Raw genomic sequence first — 24,650 nt, forward strand, 5'->3', positions numbered from 1 at the left:
CTATCTGAGTACTTCGCCACCTTTAGACACAAATTCACTTGTAGACATCACATCACCAGACACGACGTTGTCCTTACCTAGTGCATCTGTACAAATTATTTCGACCATTGACATACCAGAATCAAGAAAAAGAAGAGAGCTGTAATTTAAAACTTATGGAAAAGGAAGAAAGCCAAAAAAGTATTCAATTCAGGTGAAGAATATTAGAATATTTGAATACCATGAAAGCATCGTGTAAAAATTTTGCCGATTCAAATATGTGCCCCAAAAACGAATGAATCCGAGCGTCAAGTTAGTTTTGATTAATTTTGGATGATTTGCAATCATGAGAGATATTGGGATTTTATCTTACGATATGTCAAGTAAGTGCAAAAGAAAACCTATAAACTTAAAGCTTTTTCAAGACGTTCAAAAGCACTTATTTATAATAAGAAATAATAAAAGTGTGTAAAACTATGTTTTTACAAACGCTTTCAATTTCAAATATGTGGGTGGTGAGTGCTTATTTAAAAAATGAAGAGTCAGAATTGCTATTGGATAGTCGAGGCAGGCACAACAACCATCCTCATACACTCAATGAAGCAACAAAAAATAGTGTAATTGAACATATTAATAATATATTTCCTAAGGAAAGAATCCCACAATGTTAGAAAAAAAAGCCAAAAAGAATATCTAGACGAGAATTTGAATATGGTGAAAATGTTTCGCCAATATAGCATATGGCTTGGATCAAAAAATTATCAGTTTACTGAACGCCAATATAAAGACATATTTTCCACGTATGTCAAACCTTTCCTTTTTTGCCCTAAAAAGGTCCTGTGTGAAAAGTGTTTTATTTCCATTCGTCTGAACAGGAACGGAAACAATATCTGGAAAGTGATTATCAGCAACATTTATTATTTACAGATCGTTCGAGAGAGATGAAACAGGGTGATATAAATCGTGCAAAAAAATCGCATTACAACTGTTACAGCATGCTTTGATTAACAAAAAGCTTTAACTGTGTCACAAAGTGAAGTATGAGTCTATCATTATAAGAGAAAATAATATGCCATCTATAATCTCACTGTTTATGATATTGTTAGCAAGGATAGCTATTGTTATATTTGGCATCTACAATCATCTAAGCGAGGTGCGATAGAAATAAGTAGCTGCATATAAGTACCTATAAATAAGTCTTATAAGTAATATTTTTATATATTTTAAATCTAATTTTAAGAATACAGTTGTATGTTAGTTGATAGTTTTCCCACACTATAAAAAAATATTTATTTACATAACGTTTATAATTATCCATGTGGGTACCTATTTACTTGACAATGCTGCAATGCAACCGTTATTTACGTAATTATTTTTCTAAATTTATAATATCAATCATTATTATGCTGAGTGAAATATTCATTTAATACCTTTTGCAATTATCATACTATAATATTATGTTCTTTAAAACAATTATCTAAAACTGACTGAATGATTAAAATAAAGTTTATTGCAATAAAATATTGTTTAATTAAAAAATTTTCTCATATCCCATATCCCCTTCTCCATCAGAATATCTAAAAATATGTTTAGTTTAATCAAATATCACCGAGAAAAAAAACACTAAGAGCACATAGTATGTCATTCCTCGTAAAATTCAAAACAAAAATCACTATAAGTCGAGATATTTAAGATTATCGTTCAGAATTAGCATGGAAAAAAACACCATCTCAAGTTACGTGGTACTTTTTTTTATAAAAAATAAAAATAATAACGTGGAAAAATAAACCAAATATAGATCGTCAGTGTTTTGTAAAAAGGGCGAATCAGCGATTTTGGCGAAATTGAGATTTTAACAAAAACACAATATGTACCTTACTAGCCTTGTTATGTAAAAACGGCGAACTTGTATCTTCTCGGGAAAGCACTTAAAAACGATAATCGTAAGGCGAATATTCACTTTGTGTTTTGAATAAAAGGCGAAAGTGACATATTAGGCCTTTTAAAATAAAATCTGTCCTAAAGTAGTGGTAAGTGATATGATGTACGGGCGAATATAGAATATTCGCCCTTTCTGCATATCTACCTACATATCAATGTGACTACCTATTGTTAGTCAAGTTCGCCCAACGTCACTATCATTCGTGTCATTTTATTATTGACAAAGCTTATTGGCGGGATTGTTTTTAGAAGTTTCCTCAGAGTAATTTATGGCTCGATGACATTGAGCTACTTTACAAGCTGCTTGTCGGCGAATTTAAAAGCGGGCGAGTCATCTAATGCGATTGTGATGATGACACACAAAACATTTCACTCGCTCAGAAGCCAACAAGCTAGTGATTAGAAACCATCATTTTTGGTACTATTTTGACAGGATGTATTGAATAGTTTTTTTTTACCGGCTGGTGAACCACTATTGCTCTACTGCGCAGACGCAGATCGGCCCACACGCCAGCGTGTAGCGTGTAAAGTGGCCCGGCATTCAACTTTTCTCGATAGACTGTTTACAATCTGCTTGTTAGCTTGTTCGATGATAACACTTGGCGAGTTTATAAGCAGATTGTAAATTCGCCAACAAGCTGCTTGTAAAGTAGCTCAATGTCATCGAGCCATCAGTGATAAAAGAATGTTTAAGTTGATAACTTGTCAAACATTAGTTTGAAATATAGTTATTTGCTTTTTCTACTAATTGAACAGCATTTGTATTCAATATTAAGTATTCATCGAGTGATACAACATACTTTACCTCAAAATGGGCGAGATTTAAGTTTTCTTGATTAATTTTTCGTGTTGTACAGTTGTTAAGCAATTTTGGTTTCGTAATGTAATATTGTAATTTTACATTGACATATTAATATTGTTTGCATTATGTATACATAACATTATTCTTCTTCTTCTTTCACCCTGTCACGTCCCAACATTGGGGCATAGGGCAAGCACAAGTTGGCGCCACTTCCCTCAGTCCATCGCCAACTCCTGTGCCTCTCGCCATCTCAGACCTGCAGCACGTAGGTCGCTTTTGTAGCATCGCTGTAGGGTGAGGGAGGGCCGGCCACGGCGACGGAACCCTTGAGGCTGTGCCACAAGGGTACGAAGTGCCGCACTCTTTGGCGGCATCCGGAATACATGTCCCAACCACGTGAATCGTCTCTTCGTATTAACTTCAGTCACCGAAGGCTGTTGTGTCTGCTCACGAACTCGGGTGTTTGTAACGCGGTCGTACCAATGCACCCCTAAGATTCTGCGGAGACATCGATTCTCAAAGCTCAAAAGCCGAGACTCTTGAAGCTTAGTAAGATGCCATGTCTCACAGCCATACAGGAGCAAGGGTAGCACGCACGCGTTAAACAAACGACATTTGGTCCTCACAGAATACAGCCTTGACCTCCATGCGACTCCAAGTTGGTTGAATGCAGATCCCGCCACACCCATGAGGATTCCAAGCTCACTAGAAATACCACCATCATCGGCAACCGTGGCACCCAAGTATTTGAATCTGGACACCAGCTCGACGGGCAGACCAGAAACCCGAAAAGGAGTGTCGGCGTCGATGCAAGCAGCACTGCACATGGATTTGGTCTTAGCGGCATTCAGATGAAGACCCACACGCATCGAGTTCGTGGCTAGCCTGTTCACGGTCACCTCCAACCTTTCGATCGTCGAGTCAAACACGACTGCGTCGTCTGCATACTCTAAGCCGCACAGTCTTTCTTCGCATAGATCGCTTGTGTCATCATGATGTAGGCGTATCCCACTGTCGGGGCAAACCGTCTTACGCATTATGAAATCCATCATGATGATAAAAAAAGGGCGCATGTACACATCCTTGCTTGACACCTGACGTGATTTCAAAGAGGTCAGAGGATGTTCCGGCTGCTCTCACGCGACACTCTGTATTGGTGTAGAGAGCACTTATCACGGCGACCAGTTTCCGTGGGACACCATAGCCTAGCAGGATTTGCCACAGAGATTCACGATGAGGACTGTCAAATGCCTTTTCATAGTCCACGAAGCAGCAGGCGACAGGTATATTCATCTCTTGGTACTGTTGCAGGAGGCATCGGAGAGTTGAAATATGCTCTGAGCAGGACTTCCCCGGGACAAATCCACTCTGCTGCGCACGCAAAACGTCCAGCATGGGACTTCTAATCCTGTACAGGAGAATCTGCGCCAACACCTTCCCGGGAACGCTGAGGAGAGTGATTCCTTTGTGATTATTACAGTCTTGTGGGTTACCCTTTTTGTGCAGAGTAACAACGGTACCATCCCTCCAGGCTTTGGGGCACTGCTCCCTTTCCCACACCTCGTACAGAAGGTCACACAAGGACGGCAATACAGCGCTCAGTCCGCAGAGCAGAAATTCTGCATGGATGCCATCATCTCCAGGAGCTTTCCTGCGCTTCAGTCTTTTGACAGCCTCTTTAACTTCAGCAGTTGTCGGAGGATCTTCGCAGAATCCCGATGCAGTAGTGATTCCGAGGGCGGTGATCTCCGACGGAATATCGAAGGGATGCAATGGAGGTGGGCGATTCAGGACATCACTGAAATGTTGGCGCCATAGCTCCTGGACCTTTGCAGGTTCAGTGACTGTCACTCCGTCAGAGTTGCGTAATGCGGTGACCACTGGACGTTTCCTACCACAAATTGCTCTGGTGATGCGGAAGAGAGCACTTGGATTATTCTTGCAGGCAGCAGATTCCGCATCCCGAATGAGGTCATCCAGGCGTCGGCGCTTATCGCGGCGGGCAGAACGCTTTACCACGCGGTCCATTGTCTGGTATTCCGCGCTGCGCTGTGGGTCGTATGTACCATTGTCTCGCAATTCTTTCAGGAGCTTCCTCTTCTCAATCATCTCCCATGTACATACCTACTTATTAATAGTCTATTTATTATTTTTAACACTTCCTTATTTCGACTTTCTTTCTTTCTGACACGCTTAAAATTACGAAAAAGTGATACCTACTTGTTATTTTATTGTATTTCAGATTGTCTCGAGGACAACAGTGGTTAAATTAGTTTAGTTCAAATTAGGTGTAATTACTGCAGAAAGATTGAGTTACGCTACCGTTTTTTATACTAATTCGCTGGCGATTTTACCTGAGAAATCTTTAGAAATCCAATCCAACCAAGTAATTGCTGTCTCAAGTAGAGTTGGGTATTTCCCAAAAAATCTCAATTTCGAGATTCGAGATTTCCCGAAATGATAAAATTTTTAATTCTCGAGATTCGGGACTTCCAGAACAGAATTCTCGGGAATTCTCGAGATATCGGGAAATTTTAAAAAAACCTGTAAAATCCTATAATCAGTGTAAAAACAGACAAATTCCAAAAAAATATGATTTATTTTATTTATGTAAGACAAACAAAATAAAAAAAAGAAAAAAAAAATAATAAAAAACATTACCTACTTATTAAAATGGAATTTCAAAACACAGACTGGCAATCGCATACGATTTGGAGATACAAAATACCCTGATGTTGCAAAAATTGCGCTCATTTGGAGTCGACGTTGGTTTATTCGTCTTAAATGCCCCGACCAGTCTTTGAACGTTTTGTGTTTTCTATCCACTTTTTCATATATATAGAAAATCGTTTTTTCAAATATTTGATAATAAAGAAATCCCGAATCCCGAGAAAAGATTGTCGAGATCCGGGATTTCCCGAGATGTTAAAAATTTCTATTCTCGAGATTCGGGATTGAAAATTTCTCGAGAATTCCCGTCGGGAAATTCCTGGAACCCAACTCTAGTCTCAAGTGATTACTTTTGTCGAAGTGCTGAAAACTATTTGATTTTGGATAAGAAAACAGGGAGCTTTGTGTCCGCATTTATTTTTAACGAACGTGGGCAAAATAATCGTTATAAAAGTAAATTAAAAAATCATTTGATTAATAGGCTTTTGTAAATACACATTAAGGGGGTACATGCTCGTCTTAGGTCAAATTGAGTTTGTATTGTATTTTAAAATCATGATCCTGGACACTCCTTAAACGTTGGAGATAATCTATTTATATAATTTTGAAGCCTTATTATCCTTTATAGTTATTTTAAACATTTGATGACTGCATAAAGTATTTTTGTTACATAAAATAGTATTCTTTTAAACCTCTCGCTCTTATGTTTTAGAATATAGTCATATTTCGGTACATAACTGTGCAGTGGTGTTAAGATTTTTTACATTTATTAATTTTTAACGCATTTATAAAACCATTAGAATTATTTATGACGAGATAATTTTTGTAAAATATTCACGATAAAAAATTATATTGATAATCTCTGTGATCCCAAATTTGACAAGAATTAGGCATTTTATTATTCAAAAAATTGGCAAGATTAACACATTTGAAGATGATTCTAAACATACTTATACTTCGAAGATGATTCTAAACATCTTAGATTCTAAACATATATATACATAAGCTATGTCTTTGACCATTCAAGTGTGATAAACATCTTATGAATAATGATTGCTATTCATTCAATAAAATAAATGTTTATTTATTACTTCCAAATAATATGTTGTCATCACATTATAGGGAACTTATTATATAGCTTGTATTCTGAATAGTCCACCACTTCATTTGTATCAATCTTATTTCTTATTTAGCAATATTAAAATGAATAAATATTATTGTAGAAAATTATGTCGATGTTCACGATGGCAGCGCGGCTTAAGCGTTGGTCTATAGCATGGGTTCTTAACCTCTTTGCGGTAGCGGGCGCATTTGAAATTTGGGATAATAGAGGCGGACGCACATTGGATTTAAAAAAAAAAAAAATATGTATTATATTGTGTTAAGTAGGTACATTTATTATATCGGGAGGTAGATAATACATTTATTGACATTTTATCGCCTGTGAAGGAATTTACAAAAGAAGCATAAAACACCCATACAGTTTCATAATATAGAAAATAAAAAGAGATAAAATACAATAAAGAGTGAAAAAAATATTCAAAATAACACGGGCTATTAGTGCAATTTTCTACATTGCATTTCACTTACTGACTTTTCGAAATAGTGTAAGATGTCAGTCAGGATCATGAAAGATCAAATTATCAAGGTAAGTAAGTCGAGTTCCTGTTTTTGATTTCATTTTGTTAAAGGTTGAAAATAAAGATTCGCACAAATATTATGTGGAACCGAAACTGGATTAAATTTGGTAAGCTCCTTTTTTCAAAGTTTCTTAAACTACTTTGCAGGGAAAGCATGACAGTGACTCGGGCACGCGGTTATGAGCCCCTAGGCTATAGCGTCGTGGATCCCAGCATTGAATTCTGGGTGTGGCAAGTAGCTAAATATTTTTTTTTGATTTGTGTATGAGTTAGAGTAGGTATGGACCTAATAGGTTAAGCAAGTGGCTGTCATCCATTTCTCGTAAAATCAAAATCAGTTAATACAAACTCCACTCTGTGGAGACCCATATTACGATCCAATTAGGATCGGACAAAAAAATGTTCTATTTTAGTTTGCTATGTAATTCAAATTGACATATTGACACCAGTTAAAGTGCAGCTGACCGAATCATCGGTTTTCCCAAAGAAAAAACACAGCCTGCCGCAGCCTACTGCCACATAATCCATGGGAACCACCACAGCCTACGACCCTACTCTTCGCTGCTCTCGCAACCCTCAGATAAGCCAAGCCTACTTCCACACTAATCATAGCCTACTTCAGCCTTGCTATAATAATCAAAAGTTAATAATCCATATCGCCGAAATTGCATTTATAACTCATTGCCAATTATTAATATCTCGTAAAGTTATCAGTTGTCACTGTCAAAAGTTAACAGTTATCACTGTCAAAAGAATCATTTTTGCCACGTAACTTCAGTGTTTTGCCAGTGACCTGACTTTGCCGGTGACTGTACACTTAATATTATAAAAATAACTCTAATCTTTGACTTTACCGTAGGTAACCTGATCATAAGAAAATAAATTCTGTGTAACATCGTGTGTTTCTGTTCCCACCCGTTTTTTGGCCTTGACATTGTCCTCGGTCTGCAGTCTCAGCTGAAAAGCGAAGAAGGCCGTGGACAAAATCAATCAACTTCGTAGCTATTTCTAAATCTGCTGGAATATCAAACTACCTACAAGATAGTATGAATGATGACAAGACTGATAATATTATTACTACTCGGGGCCATTACAACGACATTACTAAACTTGCATAAATTGCATTTCAGGTCATGTACCTATAATATTATCGTCAAAAGTGCGTAAAATTTGCTACTAATGTGTGTTACCAGTCAACCAGTTAACGTATGCGGGTTAAACATGGAATATAAATTTAAAAAAAAATAAGATAAGCGCAACGTGGCATGGAATGTGCATGTTGGGCATAAAATAAACTCACAAAATAAACTAATGGATACGGAAGCAGACAAGAGTAGGTAGGTTATGTGAAACAATATGTCGGTCGACGACTGAACAATCATGCTGCCTGATTTTATATTGGTTGTACAAATATTTCGATGTGATAAATTGGTCTTCTGAGAATTTTACTGAAAGTGACATAGAACAACCTGGAAATCAGGCATCGACATGTTGATATACAGTGGCACCGTTCCAATCGGGCACTAAAACAACCACAGGGATCTACAACCAGCTAGTTTGACAAACTCATAAACTTCGGTCGATGTACGTAGCATTGAAAATCTGGGTACCGAAATTGTGGTAAAAACTAAAAGAAGGATAAATATATCTTTTCATATTACAGGTATAAACCAACTCCAGAATATGACTGCTCAATATAACAGTATTATTAAATCTACATTTCGCCACTAATGCGATGTCATTGATGAAAAACATTTTTATTATAAAGATAATACAGATAAATTCAACTTGCTTTACTTTTTTAAATGTATAGCAATTTTATCGCAATCTCTCGCAAAAACCTCAGAAAAAGGCACACATTAGAATTACCTCAAGATAGATACAATTATTTTCACCATCATGGGAAATGAGAGTTCTTCAGAATGGAAAATTTGTTTGACAATAAAAAATTTCTTTCGCATCGTCAGCACTATAGTTCGGAGTGATGTGGAGTAAAAAGTGGAGGTAGGCTGTTAAGATCCGACAAACATAAACGAAAAAAATACGTACTTAGGATTTGTTTTCATTGAACTAATATAACTACGTGTTGATGGTGCTTTAAATTATGCATAGTAGATAAGTCTAAAAATATTCGTTTATCTATAAAATATTGAAAATTATGACATTAAACCATACTTACATAATTTTAGATGTTTTATAGATTGAACATTATTTGTTATCAATAATTATAGTTAGTAATAGGCAGGGCTTGGTTAATTAAAAAAAAGTGAACACCTTCCGTAACAAGTATTCTTAATTCAATAAAAACAAAATAAATAAGTATGATGAACTATTTTAGTTGGATCGCCCATACGCTACACCTAATTTGTTGGTTTGGTGGGGCAGAGTTTAATTGAATTTAATAAATTAACCGGATTAATCTGCGAATTGTACTATTATTTCAATGAAAATAAATGAAGTTGTCTGACAAATTTTAGTGTGCAAAATTTATGTGAAATCTTAACAGCCTTCCTCCACCCTTTGCCTCTGTTACATAGTGGTTGGACCGAAATGTACCTTGCCATACATATGTATTTATAAATAAGTGGGTTAAAAACAGAACGGCTTTTTTCTATTTTTGAATACAAAGTAGGTTTGAAAATAAATGTAACAAAGACGAAAGTCATGTTCAACTGCTTTGCAGGCCAAAAAGAGATCCTCATCAATGGCACTCAGCTCGAACAGGTGAAAAGCTACATCTATCTGGGACAACAAGTATCTATAGATGGATGTATATTTGATGAAATTGTTCGCAGAGTAAAGCTAGGCTGGAGTGCTTTTGGCCGCCTGAATAATGTCTTCAAAAGTGACCTTCCACTGTGCCTAAAGCGCAAAGTGTTCAACCAGTGTGTGCTTCCCGTGATGACATATGCGTGTGAAACATGGACCCTAAGTAAAAGAGAGATCCAGAAACTTAGAGTAGCACAACGTGGTATGGAGAGGTGCATGCTGGGCATAACGCGAAAGGACAAAAAGAGGAATGAGTGGATAAGGAAGCAGACAAGGGTTTGCGATGTAATAGAGTTTATTAAAAGCCTTAAATGGAGATGGGCTGGACACATAGCTCGAAGAAGAGACAATCGTTGGACAAATCTAGTCATCCAGTGGTATCCAAGAAGTACAAAACGTCCACAAGGTAGACCTAGAGGCCGCTGGATCGATGAAATGATAAAGTTCTGCGGAAGTACGTGGCAACGCAATGCACAGGACCGAGAGAAGTGGAAGCAACTTGAAGAGGCCTTCATCCAGCAGTGGATAGATTCAGGCTGATGATGATGATGATGATTACTATCATCGAAACCAAAAGCCTGGGTCGATCCATTGTTGGATTAAGGCCTCCTCTAGCACCACGTACATCCACCGAACATTCTCTACTCCATTAATGTAATAATAAGTTATAATCTAGATACCAAAAACCCTCCAACAAAATTTTGTCAATATCTTTGTAAGTAAATCTAAATTTGTAAAGAATGGAAAGAAGCCCACTTGCATATAACATACCACATTATGTCATCATACTAGTCTCAAATTTTATTTTTATTACCAAATACCACAACTTTCACACTTCCATACATGTTAATAATTAGTTGCAGATTATTAATTGGGTGTAGCATTTTTACATGTAAGACGTTCAGTTTAGTTTGGGACAAACCCTTTATTTTTTCAGTAATTATGAAAAAGAAATAAAATAACATTGATGTTTTTTTTAACCAGTATGTGTCATTTTATGTATTTTGAGAATACTATTTGATACACATTTTTAAAACACATCGCATTAATGTGGTTTTTCTCCAGTATGAGTCATTTTATGTATTTTGAGATTACCAATTTGCTGGAAATTCTTTAAACAAACATCGCATTGATGTGGTTTTTCACCAGTATGTGTCATTATATGACGCTTAAGATGTGTAATTCGAGAGAATTTTTTAAAGCACACATCGCATTGATGTGGTTTTTCACCAGTATGAATCATTATATGACCTTTAAGATGAGAAATACAAGAGAATTGTTTAGAACATACATGACATTGATGTGGTTTTTCACCAGTATGTGTCATTTTATGCATTTTGAGATCTCTATTTGAGACAAAATTTTTGAAACACATCGCATTGATGTGGTTTCATAGCAATATGAGTCATTATATGACCTTTAAGCCGATCAATTTGAGAGAATTGTTTAGATCATACATGACATTGATGTGGTTTTACACCAGTGTGTGTCATTTTATGTATTTTGAGATCACTATTTGAGACAAATTTTTTAAAACACACATCGCATTGATATGGTTTTTCACCAGTATGTGTCATTTTATGTCTTTTTATTTTATTTGTGTTGAACTTTTTAAAACACACGTCGCACTGATGTGGTTTATTGCCAGTATGGGTAAATTTATGATTTTTAAGGTTAGCAATTCGAGTGAATTTTTTTAAACATACATCACATTGATGTGGTTTTTCACCACTATGTGTCATCTTATGTTTTTTGAGATCACCAATTTGCAGAAAATTCTTTAAACAAACATCGCATTGATGTGGTTTTTCACCAGTGTGTGTCATTTTATGTATTTTGAGAGAACCAATTTGTTGGAAATTTTTTAAACATACATCGCATTGATGTAATTTTTCACCAGTGTGCATAATTTTATGTCTTTTCAGTTTACTATTTGCGTTGAACTTTTTAAAATACACATCGCATTGATATTGTTTTTCACCGGTGCGTGTCATTTTATGTTTTTTAAGGTTACCAATTTGCAGGAAAATTTTAAAACACACATCACACTGATGTGGTTTTTTACCAATATGTGTTTTGTATAACTTAACATGCTGAGACTTCGTGCATGAAATGTAGTGACTATTAAGATGTTTTACTGATTTAAACACTCCATAGCAATTATTGCAAATAAAGTTACGTGGAAAATATGTAACTCTTCTCAACACAATTCGAACCACCTTAGGCAAGTATAATTTCGAAACTTCCTGTTTTACGTTAAGTACATCTATAGTTATCTCTGAATGCTGTATCATATTTTCCATTTTATTGGTTAAATCTGTTATGTAGTTATTGGTCAGGTTATTGTCAAGCGTATCCTTTTTAGCTACGTCCAATGGATTATATGTGAAACATCGCTGGGAAGATATCTACAAAAAGAATAGGGTTGGTATAATTAATTCAACAATATTAAAGCAAATAAAAATAAATTTATTTTGACAGGTGTTTTTTTGGTAAGATAGAACTTACAAAAGGGTTAACTGTCAAATCCATGTGTGACACGCGTTGACTTTATGACATTAATGATTGGTTTAGTCTGGCAAAGCAACACAAATAGAGTTACGTTGACATATTTACCAAAACTACCTAGAAAAAATGTTTTCGATTCGCACACCTTATAATTGCATGTTCCCGCAAATTGCGTTTAGTGATTTAGCTCATTCTCGCATAACGGGTTTGTTAGTATGGAAATATGCCGCATATCGAATGAGACCGATCCATAAAGGTCCCTTGATTGCATTACCGGACAATATTTCTTCAAAATGAGGCTGAAGATTGCGTTATGGAACATTGATCAATAATATTTTTTGAAAATATGAATGACAATCATCGAATCAACGAAATGTGGCATAAAAGGGTAGCACCACGTGCTATACGGCGACAGCACTCATCTATATCAAATTTTGGGGATAAGCTAGTTCCATAAATGGATCTGTCAAATGTCCTCCAAATTCAGGCGATATTTCCTGTGGGGATTTGCGAATTCACTGGCTGATTCCGATAGTTAAGCAACAATTGGCGATTGAAAGCCAACATTATTCGTGTTATAAAACTGACAGTGCACGAAACAAGTGGACTAAATTGTGCGACCAGTATTTGCTTAATTGAGAACAGCTGCAGTGGCAATATGCCTTAAACCATTTAAAAATGTTAACGCCATGCACGTGTCTTTCGAATTTAAAAACTATCAAAATTGACTTTCGTTATTTTTTTACAATTTAAAGTTCTATCGAGCTTAACGGGAGAAGGGGGCATGCCAGAAGAGGTACATAGCGGAAAAATACGCAGCTTGCAATTTGAGACATTTTTGATAATTTACAATATCAACTGTATTAATTAATAAAAAAAATGTATCTGAAAACATTAAAAAGATTTTTTTAAATATACATAACAAGGATTTCAAGTTATACAGATTTATATTTTTGTCAAAATCTGTTTTTTAAATAAATATAAAAAAATATTAAAACGTTAGTTAATAAAAAATCTGTTAAAAATCGTTAAAAATTGACAACTTAATAATATAAATTTTAATAATAAATATGACCATAAAATATATTGTAATAATAAGATGGCACCCTGCAACAAATTCACATTTTATTACATTTTTTTACAATTGTAAGTTTATGTTTGACTTAAAAAAAACAAACATATTTAATGTTTGCAGATACCTACATGTTTATTAATTAATACAGTTGAAATTGTAAATTATCAAAAAAATGTATCAAATTGCAAGCTTAGTATTTTTCCGCTAGGTGCCTCTGCTGGTATTCTGCTGGAATAATAATCCCTTTAAAACCCACATTTAAAAAAAATTTAACGTACCTGTTCTAATAGCATGTATTGTGGATCAGAGCCGTCATGTAGACAATCGTCATTATTGATTTGGCGGATTGCGTTGACAACAAATTCTTCTTTGATGACCACTCCCACATTATCTGACTTTATATCGATCAGACCGTGTTCGCGATTCTGAAAATAACATTATTAATATTATACAAAAGTATCACTATTACGTTCACCCAGAGTAGGCCTTCCACAGGTCTTTTTTCTACTGTCAGTGGCCGCTTGTATAACTGTATTTCGCAAGCGACGTTCCGGCACAATGCCATTTCATTAGTTTAGCTTCTTGTCGCATAATATCCAACATGCACCCATACCGTGTTATATTAAAGCTTCTCGTAAGGTGTTGATTATTTTTTTTACACTATTCGAACCAGGTAACTGGCTTGCCCTATGACATCAACATAAATGTATTGATCTTAAGTTGATGCTTGTAGTAGTAGAATGATGACGACATAACTGCAATGTTACCGCCTTGTAGTCAACCCTTTCATAGTTTGAAACGACGTTAACCTCCCACAACAAAGCCGATACAAAATCCTAATATCCTAATAATAATAGCTGTGGATGATAGAAGTCGACCTGAAAAGGTCATGAACAACTATAAGTAAGTAATATAAAAAGGTATCACATAAGTGTGTTTTTTGTAATTTCATAAGTGTCACTCGCATACATCGTGAGTCAATATGTATTTGAATTATTTTATAATATTATCAATTTAAATCGCTGAACAAATTTAAGATGTTATTTCCAGTGTACAGAATCATACAGAAAATTACGCTTTCATGTAAAATGTCATCCCCTTGTGAATTCGTACAAATGATATCACACATCTTCTTTCTCAAGTAAATGCTATATAATCCTTTGTGCTAAATAGAGATAGCACTATTCATGTATTTTACTCACACGCTTTGTTCAGTATGGGAAACTCAGTAAGTAAGAAAGAGAACACTCTAAGACAGATTCTCTATAGCCAGATCTCGTACGTATGAGCGAGACAAATTCACAATCTTAAAATATCGTCGTGGTAAATGCAATAGGTTGTATGTCAAAAATACCAAACTTTTCAGGAGAGACAAAAAACTATCCCATCTTAACCCCATTTCACCGATTTTTTTCACAAATTTATTTTCATGGTTAAATTTGTTCCCTGTTAAGATGGTTATCAACATTTTTACGTAAGATGAATATTTAGAAAGTTAGGTTGACATACGACTATTTGCTCATCAATGTTGGCCACTTTTGTTGACATAAGTCCAATTTTTATGTATACATACCTATATTTAATTCACTAAAATTTGGTATTTATAATGAAACGAATATAATATTATACAGATTATATTATATTAATATACATATTGTTATACACTTGTACATAAACGCTTAAAAAGTAAGCTTAGACTAATGAAAAAGTAGATTTATTATAAATTGGAGATCTGTTTAATTAGGTACTTTTAAAAACAATTACAATTTTTAAAAGAAAAGATTAAAGTTAAAATACAATACATAAAATATTTTTTAAAAAAGCATTAAAACAGAGCAGGTAAATACCTACTTAAAAGTAAAAATAGCAGTTTTAAAAGAATACTTAATTTTTTTTATAAAAAAGTATTTTTTTTATTTAAACGGTAGTCTGGTGTAAAAATCTCTGTAGTCCTCTGGAATTAATAGTTTTAGTACCTGCAAGTGTTGGTATTTACTCTCCTCAATAGGGCAAGGCCCATTGTATAATTTTAATCGTTCACTGCTTGCGATTGAAACTCGCGCTCGTGTTGGAAGTGGTTTCCATGTATGGCCGAAGTCCAATTTAAAGTTTATTAAACCTTCTGGAGTATACTGGTATGCAACGACATCGTTTACACATGGGTCGCCAGTTTTCTTTCCAGGCCGAATACTGCTGTAGTAGTCTGTGCTGAATTGTTGAAAATCGTCATGGCTGAGATAAAGTGTTTTGTATGGTTTCTTTACTCTTGCACTTTCAATGATAGCCATGTAGTCGGCAGGGACGAAAATTTGTTTTCGATTTCTCAGCTTCGTTTCGATTGTTGAATGGACGCTGTCAACCTCCATGTGTGTATGCCCTACTTCCAGATATTTGTGTTCTATGATAAGATTATTCTTCATACTGATGTCGAGTAGTGCGTTTGATAATTTTACATTCCTATTTTGATACGCACAACCATCGCTCCATATTATAACTTTTTGCGGTACCAGATGGCCGATTTCCTTCAAGATAAATTTAGTAGCTATAGTGCAAAAGACGTCACTTTCAAGCCCCCCAGCTCCCTCATGCCATACATAACACGAGACGTCCTTCGTGGCTTGGTTATAATAGACTTGGTTGTGTACTTTTAATTTTGTTTTATAATAATTTGCTGAAGCATTTAAACGAGGCGAAAGAAGAACAGCTTGCAAATCGACTGTGTAACATCTGATGTTTTCATTTTTCAGAGCTAAGGATTTATCAGACTCTTTTTCCGCATTAGCATCGTTCTTTTTTTTAATGTGTTTCTGAAAACTTTCTTCGTCGAGTGTCCCGTTTTTGTGCAAAGTGCACTCATTGCACTGATCTTTTTTTGGCGTGTAAATGTCTAGATTCAATTTTTTATAAGTATTTTGAAATGTACCCCATGATACTTTTCTTTTATTTTCAGAAGCACATTTTTCTAGATATAAGCGATGCATGTCTCGAAAACTGTAAAAAATTGGCTCCAGGTATAACTTACTTGAAGAGGATCGACAATAGTGCGATTCAACTTTTGGCAGAGAGTTAAACCAGGTCTCTAACTCTTCTGAAATAGTTAGTGTTGCATCTTTCTGTTTATTTAAATTCGTTTCAGATGACTGCGGCTCTTCAACCTTCGAGGTCCATAATTTTAAGCATTTTTCCCCTATACTTAAAGTGTTTAAAAAAAATTTTTTGCAAACTTGTTTTTTAATTATATTTTCAGTTATTTCTTCAGTTTCTTCATTTTTTGCTGTAAAATAAAAGCGAAAGCTTTGTTTTCTTCTTGAGTTTTCACTGGCGATTCTTCTGTATTTTGGGGTGGTTTGCAAAACGTTTTCGGTGACAAATGTTTTTTTGGAATCCCAACTTGTTTTTTTCCAAAAATTTGTGAATATCACGGTGCGTTGTTTATCACTAATTGTATCGCACTTAAAGGCTGTTTTTGGCCCACCCTTTTGAGGACGCACATTATGCCCACCACAACGTGGACCTATGGTCTTAGATTTTTTTTTAGACGTTTGTCTATACTTGCCGGACTCTTCACTCTTCTCAAAACCCACATAAGACTTGCCTAGCAATCGCAGTTGAGAGTTTTTTTGCCTCTTCCACAGTTTACAATTAATGCTTTGCCCTTTTCGTTTTCTTTGATTGACTTGCTCATTAGGTTCATCACCATGGGTGTCAGACTGCATAGCAAACTCCTCTAAATCTTCTGATGAGCTTGATTGATTAGCTTCAGGTTGATACAGATCTTCAGAGTCACTACTGCTGTCAGATAGTGAATGTTCAGGGCCACTTAGATGTTCAGCCATCGTCATATCATAATTTATATTTTGTCTCAGGGCTGATTGTGTTGATACAGTGTTCTCTGCTATCTCTATGTCCGAAGGTTGCTTCAACAATGATTCTGCTTGTTCTAAAATTGGAGTTTCAACAGTCAAAGTATTATTAACTTCAGCAAAATCGAGTTCTATTTCTGAGCCAATATTTTGAAAAATTTCTTCTAATGGATGCTTTAAGAGTTCAATTTCCGCCGCATTCCCAGGTTCAACTTGTAACGCCACATCGTCAGTGGTTCCTACGACTCCACAGGTTACTTGAGGTCCTGAAGAAAATAATGATTTTTAAATTTGATAATCGTTCATGCTCCTCAGCAAAATGTCATCTCCACTCCACACCGTATTGTTTTATGACGAGATAAACTTATTTATTCTTACCGTTATTCTTAGATGAAGTAATTTTGCTGACTGCTAAAGATACCAAGTACCGCCCACGACTTCCATTAATCATTTTGATAGCTTTTTGGTAATCTGGAACAGATGCAATTGATCGTATGTCAAAACCGATGCTCGGAATTCCCTGATGCAAAAGGTTCTATGTCAAAGATTCGTGTACCAAATTTCTATTTAATTAATAATAATTGCATTATTATATAACTAATTTTTACTCTAAATAAACAGTGTCTTATTAAAACTGTCGATCTTGAACAAATAATTACTTTGGCAATAATAAATAAATGAGACAAAAAGTAAGGTTAGTATCTCTAGAAAGAATCTTGAAAAATTTACTAAAATTAACAACAGTAATGTAATTATAAAGTAGATTTAAATAAAACAGTGGTTAGAAAATTACTTACATCAAATTATTTGATGAATTCTTGAATATAACGTCAAGAACGAGGAATAGAAACAAACAAAAACATTACTGTCATGATGAGGTTTGACATACAACTGTTTGGCTTGACCAATATCAATGACGTGACGATTCGTCTTTTTGCAAGTGTTGAAATAGTCGACTTCTTATTGGTTCAACGACATAAGAGCTATTCGAGGTCGTGTAGATGACTGAGCTGATCACTATGGCGCAATAAAACAGTTTTGAGATTTTTTTGACATACGACCTATTGCATTTACCACGACGATATAGAATCAACCAAAGGGGAAATCTTTTCATATCGATCTTTTGAGATGCGATTATTGATTTATATAACTTAAATGTAAAAATGAACAATTTTTATGTTACTAAAATGAACTAATTAAGTCTTCTTGTAAACTTTATTAACAAATTGTAATAATTTGAGAGGTGAGACGATGTGCCATAATACTTGTCACCTCTCTCTTTCTAGGCGAATCTATTCGATTCTCGCCTCACGAGATGAGTTGTACGAGGGTGGGTCAATAAGTCCTTAGAAAAGCCGACAGGTGGCGCGACTAGTACTGTAAGCGGTTTGTTTTCATGCAGCGGCACTACCGATTCAGTATGCTGCGAAGTTTCAATCAGATTGGTCGGGTTGTTGTTTTTTATTTTCGTACATTTAAAAAAAAATTTGCTTGTTTACAAAAATGGAGAAAATTGAGTTTAGAGCTGTTATTAAACATTTTAATATAAAAGAGTTAACAGCAAAGGAAATAAAAAATGAGTTGGATTTAGTTCACGGCATATCTGCTCCTTCACTTGTAACTATTTATAACTGTTTAAATGAATTTAAACGTGGTCGTACATCAACAAAGGATGAACCACGCTCAGGACGTCCTGTAGAGGTGACTACACCAGAAATGATCAATAAAATCCACGATATGGTGTTAAGTGACCGAAGATTAAAGTTGAGTGAGATAATTGAGGTTACAGGGATCTCAAAAGGTAGCGTCATTTCTATTTTACATGACAAATTGGGCATGAAAAAAGTTTCTGCAAGATGGGTGCCGCGTTTGCTCACAGTCGACAATAAACGCAATAGGGTGGTGGCCTCTAAAGCCCTGTTGTCGCTCATGCAACGCAATCCGGATGAATTTTTTCGTCGCTTTGTGACTGTAGATGAAACATGGATACACCACTATACTCCCGAGACGAAAGAACAGTCAAAGCAGTGGATTGCGAAAGGCGAACCATGTCCAAAGAAGGCGAAAACCGTAAAATCAGCTGGTAAGGTTATGGCTACTGTATTTTGGGATGCACATGGAATTATTTTCGTTGACTATTTGGAAAAAGGAAAAACAATAACAGGGGATTATTATGCATTTTTATTGGACCAGCTAAAAAACGAAATTGAAGAAAAACGGCCTCATTTAAACAGGAAAAAATCCTCTTTCATCAGGACAATGCCCGTGTTCACACATGTTTACGATCAATGGCTAAAATTGAAGAATTGAAGTTCGAATTGGTCGATCACCCACCGTATTCGCCAGATTTAGCCCCCAGTGACTTTTTCCTTTTCCCAAACTTAAAAAAATGGCTAAGTGGACAACGTTTTTTTTCAAATGAAGAAGTCATCGATCGGACAAATGCTTATTTTGAGGACCTTCCGAAAACTTATTTTTCTGACGGCTTAAAAAAAATTGAGAAACGTCTAACCAAGTGTATTGAGCTCAAAGGAGATTATGTTGAGAAATAAAAAAAAAATACAAAAATAAAAACTGTTTTAATGCTTTTTTCTAAGGAATTATTGACCCACCCTCGTATAAAGAACTAAGAAGGTCGAAATATCCTATTTCCGATTATTCTAGCTTTCTTAAAAGTATCCAATTTACTATATATTAATCAATTCTGCCTTATGCATACATTTTCTGAGCAAATCATTACATTTGCTGACAACCACGTATTTCAAGTTGTAAATTCGAGGTTAGTTTTTGGAAACTAAATTCCTTTACAATCACTTTAGATTGAAAATAACCATTGATTCGTTTAATACTATACACTGTGGCTTTTTTACAAACTGCGTAGGAACATAAGGTGATATTATACTTTGTTTCAAAAAATTACATGTTTATACAATTTGACAGCTATGATACATACGTGTGATATAAGTTAAGTTATCTACTAATTCATGTTAAATATAATTATTACAAGTACATCGTTGTATGGACGTTTAGTGAACTGAAACTTTACTGGTTTTACTGTGCCTACAAAATGTAATAATGCTTCTTTCAGTACCTTATAGCGGAACTCTCTGATAAAACATCTGATAATCAACAAGCTGTCGTCAAGCGCGAGATCATTGAAGATATATCACACCCATTATCTCCTATATATTATTATCCTACAGCTTTCCCGGGTTTCGGCAAGCGATTGTGTGCCTTATTCATGTCCGATGGGTTCAAAAAAATAATCGGTTCTCGGATCGTTTAAAATGGGTTTTCTATAGTTGATAGCTGCATGATTATATTCCATTCGAATTCGATAATTTTTGTTCATTTCCCGATACATTTTCCAGCGACACGCGACTTTATTGACAACTAATTATGTCGGGAATTTTTTTTCACAATGTTTGCAACACTCAAACCAACTCACCGAAGATGGCCGCTTTAAATTTAAAATGCGTTTTATCCGATTTCTACAATCAATTTTCACAAAAAAATCATAATAAGATTAAACGATAAACATATTAGAAATGATTTATTTAAATTTTTATGAATTAGGTTCATTGTTTTAAGTTAATTTTCTAACCTCTGACGGAAAGAAAGTCTTTTGACACTTCGTATTTATCATGCTATGTATACTAAACTAGATTATTTCAATTTACTCACCACATATTTACTTATCTGATGCATTCGAGTGGCTATAATTCGGAGCGAGCACAATTTTATAAAACTCAACACAATCACAAAAAATCACTTTTAAAAACTACCATCCGTCATTCTTAGGTAGTTGTTTATGTAAAAAACGACAGGTGATATTATTTACGTCTCATAATGATTTAAAAATGCACAGCACTATATAATAACTCACATTTCTAGCAAGTACCAATAGATAACTATAATTATTCAAATAAACAATAACATTTATACGAATTCCCATTAAAAACAGTTCATTTTATCTATATAGATATTTTCGCATTTTCACGATAAACTATGCGATCAACCCAGTGTTGCCAAGTCAAAATTTAAAAATTCAGTAGATTTTGAAAAATGTAGTATATTAGATATGATTTAAAACTAATAAGAATAACAATAACTAATAATATTAATTTTGTGTAAACAATAATGATATTAATGGGTAAATTGGCGCTCTTGGGTAGAGTTACAATGCTTTTTATGTCAATTTAGAAGTGTATAACATCAAAAAAGGTCATGCGTAAATCATTTCAAGTGTATTATTAAAAGAATCATCAGTTAATTTACAATTACGGAGAAACACAAATATCAGTAGATTTCTTGAATTTCGAAAAAAATCAAAAATTCAGTATATTGGCAAAAAATATCAATTGATCTACTGAATTTTCAGTAGACATGGCAACACTGGATCAATATAATATAATACAATAGATAATATTTCAAAATTTGATAACGTTACATTTTTTTTATGGCTGTCAAATGATATTTTTTTTAAACCAATAAAACTTATATACATACAGAAACTTATATAGCTCATATAACCCAAAAATATTTAAAAGGTATTCTACAATAATTGGTGTTTAATATACATATTATTTAAATCACTATCAACCAGGATCAATCCACTGCTGGATGAAGAGTGCCGCAACATGATTCAAATACGAATTTGTGATATTATACCTATTTCTTTCATCCTTATCAACATCAACCTGAACCAATCCACTGCTGGATAAAAGCCTCCCTAGCCTGATTCTACTCCTTTCTGTCATTTGAATTGCTGTATTTATCAAAATCAGTGATATTATATTTATCTACATTTTCATATCGTTATCATCATCATCATTAACAAAGATCAATCCACTGCTGGATGAAGGGTTCCTTAACCTAATTCTATTCCTTTCTGTCATTTGAATTGCTGTATTTATCAAAATCGGTGATATTATATTTATCTACATATTCATATCGTTATCATCATCATCATTAACAAAGATCAATCCACTGCTGGATGAAAGGATCCTTAGCCTAATTCTATTCCTTTCTGTCATTTGAATTGCTGTATTTATCAAAATCGGCGATATTATATTTATCTACATATTCATATCGTCATCATCACCATCGACCTGAACCAATCCACTGCTGGATAAAGGCCTCTCTACCCTGATTCTACTCCTTTCTGTCATTTGAATTGCTATATTTATCAGTGATATTATTATCTACCTATCTATATATAATGCCATTATTATCACGAGCCTCAATAAGTCTACTGCTGGATGAAGGCTTCTCTACGTTGATTGTATTCTTAACAGTATTGAATTTCTATATTTATTAAAAATGCTAATGTTATTTATCTACATATTCAAATCGTCATCATAATGATCACCATCTTCAACCAGGGGATGAAGGGTTCCGCAACCTGATTCTACTCAACTTGGTCATATAAATTGCATTATTTTTTAAATTTGTGATTTTATATACCTACCCATTTATATCGTCATTACTTATCGTCATCGACCTGTATCAATCCACTGCTGGATGAAGGCTTCTTTAAGCTGATTCCACATCTTTAGGTCTTACAAATTCCTATTCTTATCAGCATTGTTCTATTCCTCTCAGATATAATATGTATTCCTTCATTATTTATCAACATTTGTCTCGATATGAATGTCCCGCACCGAGAAACTATAATATTGTTTAAGGTTAATTTGTAATTCAAATTTTGATTTTTTAAATATTATTCTATGGCTGCAAGCATTTATTTTTTATAGACAATGAAACAAAATAATGTTAATATATTGCTTTATATTCGAATGATTGAGATGTATAATTATTTATCATATTTAACTGCACATACCTACACATATATTGAGTTAAAATTAATATGTCAGTGGTAGCAATCGGAGATTTTGCTAGGCATAGCAGCCTAAGGCGGTGTTAGACGATATTGTGAAGGCCAGACTTCTGAATAGACTACGCATATGAGTCCAAATTTATATTGGCAGTGACGATTTGCAAATCGTAAAAATGACAAATCAGCGAAATGTCAATTTGTCTGATGTGAATAAAAAACCCATCCCGAAGGGAAAACTATGGCGCCATCTATGCATATTTCACAATTATATATTAAAAACCAACACCGCCCAGCCATCTGCAAGACCTAGCGAGACAGACTGGCGACCGCCAGCTGGCTCAGTTAGTCGCATTAATTATTGCTTCACATTCGAATGATTGTGATGTATAAATCATCATAAATAAATGCTCATGATTGGACGAAAGATTTATAAGCCTACACATAAATTGTTTTAAAATATCAGTGTTATCAGAGCTAAAACCACTAAATGAAACAAGTTGAAGCGAATTAATAATGGTGAAATGAGTTTCAAAAATGCTTTGCAAATTCCAACCTTCTATACAAGACAGCACACATTATAATAGGTATATACTTACAATTGGCCTGTAATCTGAATACGAACAACCCGGTTGTTGAGTGTTTTCATCATCATATATTGGGTGTGAAACATCTTCAATAATCTCACGCTTGACGACGCCTTGTTGATCATCTATCTCAGATTTTATATTAGAGAGGTCAGCCATTAGGCACTGAAAGAAGCAATTATTATATTTTTTAAACAAGATAAAACCAGTTTCAGTTCACGTTACACCCATTTAACAATGTATAATAATTATATTTAACATGAATTAGTCGATAACCTAACCTAACATATAATATCACAGATGTATCGTAGCTGTCAAATTGCTTAATCAAGTAATCTTTTGTAAGAAAGTTAAATGTCATCCAATAACCTTACATAGTTTGTAAAAAAGCAACATTTTATTATATTACACGTATCGCTGTTATTGTCAATCTAAAGTGTTTGTAAAAGATATCATTATCCAAAAACTAACCTCGAAATTGCAACTTGAAACGTCCGGATTCTCTTGCGTTACATGAATGCGAGGGTTCGGGTTGTTTGAATGGCCTGTCAGCGTGTCAAACAAAGGCTTGTCTTCTATATCCGAGTGTTCTCCATCACATTCTTGCTTTACATCCATGTTAAGGGTATATATTCCAGAAGCAACGTGTTACTTGACATATAGGATCCTTTTAAGGTAATATTAGAAAAGTGTTGCCGCAATACTGAAAAGTATTTCCGTGAGAACTACTTATAATAAAAATACACACTTGACACGGTGACACAATTTAATAATATGTAGGTATGTTTTGTTGTCTATACAAAACAATGGTACGAAAATGATCATCAGCATTTCCTCAATCATAACGAGAACAGCGCATCTCGGTATAAATAATAACAAATGAAAAATGAATTTTTTTTTCTCCAAAGATGTCAACACTGACGATATCTTCTTCGTGACAGCTCCACCATAGATAATATACGTAAATAGATTCGAAAGAG

The 24,650-nt window shown here is 34.5% G+C and overlaps 2 protein-coding genes across 2 annotated transcripts; both read right to left on the reverse strand.

The window, feature by feature from the left end:
• LOC147063771 (uncharacterized) lies at positions 1-4,831 on the reverse strand. The gene is made up of 2 exons (XM_085959333.1): positions 4,243-4,831; positions 1-20 (listed from the first exon to the last, which is right to left on the reverse strand). The coding sequence occupies exons 1-2, from the start codon at positions 4,829-4,831 to the stop codon at positions 1-3; spliced, it is 609 nt and encodes a 202-aa protein (XP_085815459.1).
• A 3,038-nt stretch (positions 4,832-7,869) lies between these two features.
• Positions 7,870-24,326, reverse strand: LOC147063772 (uncharacterized). The gene is made up of 5 exons (XM_085959334.1): positions 24,142-24,326; positions 23,683-23,835; positions 13,663-13,809; positions 11,424-12,209; positions 7,870-7,989 (listed from the first exon to the last, which is right to left on the reverse strand). The coding sequence occupies exons 1-5, from the start codon at positions 24,286-24,288 to the stop codon at positions 7,870-7,872; spliced, it is 1,353 nt and encodes a 450-aa protein (XP_085815460.1). The 5' UTR covers positions 24,289-24,326.
• Between the last annotated feature and the right edge of the window lie 324 nt (positions 24,327-24,650).

This window comes from Rhyacophila brunnea, unplaced genomic scaffold (assembly GCF_057557595.1).
Source record: "Rhyacophila brunnea isolate RB1 unplaced genomic scaffold, BYU_Rbru_1.0 scaffold_88, whole genome shotgun sequence".
NCBI classification, from domain to species: Eukaryota; Metazoa; Arthropoda; class Insecta; order Trichoptera; family Rhyacophilidae; genus Rhyacophila; species Rhyacophila brunnea.

Excerpts from the sequence above, each read along its gene's own strand:
- LOC147063772 (XM_085959334.1), bottom strand. The coding sequence starts at position 24,288 with ATGGATGTAAAGCAAGAATGTGATGGAGAACACTCGGATATAGAAGAC. Across the intron at positions 13,810-23,682 it reads ATTCAGATTACAGGCCAATT|AATCGCGAACACGGTCTGAT; the intron begins GTAAGTATATAC and ends TGTTATTTTCAG. Across the intron at positions 12,210-13,662 it reads AATACATGCTATTAGAACAG|ATATCTTCCCAGCGATGTTT; the intron begins GTACGTTAAATT and ends TTCTTTTTGTAG.
- LOC147063771 (XM_085959333.1), bottom strand. The coding sequence starts at position 4,831 with ATGATTGAGAAGAGGAAGCTCCTGAAAGAATTGCGAGACAATGGTACA. Across the intron at positions 21-4,242 it reads CCCCAAAGCCTGGAGGGATG|GTGGCGAAGTACTCAGATAG; the intron begins GTACCGTTGTTA and ends TTGTGTCTAAAG.